Source organism: Triticum dicoccoides, chromosome 2A (assembly GCF_002162155.2).
Source record: "Triticum dicoccoides isolate Atlit2015 ecotype Zavitan chromosome 2A, WEW_v2.0, whole genome shotgun sequence".
In the NCBI taxonomy this organism is placed as follows: Eukaryota; Viridiplantae; Streptophyta; class Magnoliopsida; order Poales; family Poaceae; genus Triticum; species Triticum dicoccoides.
The window spans coordinates 566,417,928-566,419,984 of NC_041382.1; the positions used below are offsets into that span (position 1 = coordinate 566,417,928).

The 2,057-nt window shown below is 54.4% G+C and overlaps 1 protein-coding gene across 1 annotated transcript; it reads right to left on the minus strand.

The window, feature by feature from the left end:
• Nucleotides 1-582: 582 nt before the first annotated feature.
• Nucleotides 583-1,098, minus strand: LOC119359590 (snakin-2-like). The gene is made up of 3 exons (XM_037625721.1): nt 1,015-1,098; nt 849-921; nt 583-767 (listed from the first exon to the last, which is right to left on the minus strand). The coding sequence occupies exons 1-3, from the start codon at nt 1,078-1,080 to the stop codon at nt 583-585; spliced, it is 324 nt and encodes a 107-aa protein (XP_037481618.1). The 5' UTR covers nt 1,081-1,098.
• Nucleotides 1,099-2,057: the final 959 nt, after the last annotated feature.

Sequence of the window (2,057 nt, forward strand, 5' to 3'; positions counted from 1 at the left end):
TGCACCCATGCGTGCTATGATCACATACCTTATCTTCTCTATGCAAGTACATGTCTGTTAGCTCGAGAGTCGAGACAGTACCGATGCACATGCACGCTTGCATGCACAACCAAGAAATGAAGCATATATGCGGGCCTTGCAACACGACAACGCATGCGACAGACGGAGTAAAGAGTGGCAGACACAACTCACAGCAGATGGTTCATGGCATGGACTTGGACTGCGACGGATAAGAACTCTCTTTTCTTTGAACGAGGGACGAGGGAGGGGGACGCACGAAGCGCCAACTTTTCATCTCAAACAAAGGTGACGTATACGGCTAGCAAGAGAACCATGCATTCACCACATAAACCTCCGGATGGGCTTTATTACACGAGAAATACGCCCACCTACGGGACAACACGTACTTACTCTTTACACAAGAACACACCAGGACCAGGTTCACCAGCTAGCTAGTGCTAGTCTAGTCAACACCGTTCCTTCCACACCAAGACGAAATCACGAAGGTCACCGGTAACGCTAACAACAATCATGAGCAAAGCTTAGCTACTCTACTAAGATATTTAGGTTGGCCGAAGATATTCATGGGCACTTGGTCTTGTTGCCGTGCATGGTCCAGTCGGTGTAGCACTTGCCGCAGGTCTCCTTGTTGCCGGCCATGCCCGCCGGCACGTAGCGGCACACACTGCAGCACTTGAGGCACGCCCGGCTGCACAGCTTCGGCCGCGAGTTGGCGCTGCACCGCAGGTTGCACGCCCACCCGCAGTCTGCATCACACGCCATGGAATGAACGAGCGCATTTTCTCTCATCTGAAATACGTACTCCGATCATAGGGCAGATTTGATACCTTTAGAGGGGTCTACGATGTTGTGGGGAGGAGGCCCGAGCGGAGCAGCAGCCGGAGCAGGAGAGTCGGCAGCCTATCCACCACCCAGAGGAGAGGACAAAATCAGCCATGTATATTGTATGCATTGTCGCATTGAGTACTTAGACAGAAGGCACCCTTAACTTACCTTGATGGTGCTGAGCAGGAGGAGAGACGCCACCAGCGCGGCCACCGCAAGCTTGCCGAGCGCCATGGTTCCTTCCTCTCGAGTCTGAAGAGCTTTCCTGAGCTGTGTGGTCTCTTTGGGTTGGGTCTGTGTGATGGTTAAATAGAGCAAAGCCAAGGGTTTAAACACTTTACAGACTTGCGCTGTGGAAGGGGAAGTGATGGGTGGTGGCCAGGTTGGCTCCTGGCAAGGGCGTAAATGGTCTGCGGCCGCGGCAGTGCGACTGCACTTGCCCAATGGCCTTTTGACGCGTACCACCACCGTTGCCTGGCTGAGTGGCGTAAATGGGCTTAATTCGCCCTGCTCACGGGGCGCCACACCTGCCCTGCCCTTGATTACAAATAGATAAACACACGGGCTACCCCGATTGCGTTCCGTATAGCACACCTAGGATTCTCTCCACGTCCATGATCGTGTGAAAATTTGGTCCTACTGTCAAGCAAGCCTGCTGTCGTTGAGGCCTGGGCCGCACGGTGCGTCGTTTGATGAAGGGTGAGCGAGACAAGGGAATAGGACGGGGGAGCAGAGCAGAGTGGTGGGCGTACGAGCGTTGAGTTGCATTCCACTTCCACCGAGGGGGCAGAGCGTGCGTGATGTGGGCACTGCCGCGGTGTGGGGACGAGCGGGCTACACTACAACCCGTGTAGGAGGAGACCTCACTCTGCCCCTAGGATTTGTCTGATCAAGTTCTCGTAAGATCTTTTTAGGCATCTCCAACGCCGACTCTCAAACCTTCCGCAACCATTCGAATTATGAAAATCACCCAACGCGATTCGGGCGCCATTTCTTCCACAAACCGAAGACACACGTGAATAAGGTTTACGAAAGTCCAGACCGATCTCACACCCGCTTCTGACCACCCCGACCCACAAAAAAACACGTCACCTGTCCCTCCCACGTTTTCCTTCTGATGCAGGCACTGCTCACCGCGCCGCATTCATGTCGGCCCAGAGCACACGAAGGCCGGCATTGATGCTGTGATGTGACCGGTGGGAGGGAGGTCA

Excerpts from the sequence above, each read along its gene's own strand:
- LOC119359590 (XM_037625721.1), bottom strand. The coding sequence starts at position 1,080 with ATGGCGCTCGGCAAGCTTGCGGTGGCCGCGCTGGTGGCGTCTCTCCTC. Across the intron at positions 922-1,014 it reads TCCTGCTCAGCACCATCAAG|GCTGCCGACTCTCCTGCTCC; the intron begins GTAAGTTAAGGG and ends GGTGGTGGATAG. Across the intron at positions 768-848 it reads CATCGTAGACCCCTCTAAAG|ACTGCGGGTGGGCGTGCAAC; the intron begins GTATCAAATCTG and ends CGTGTGATGCAG.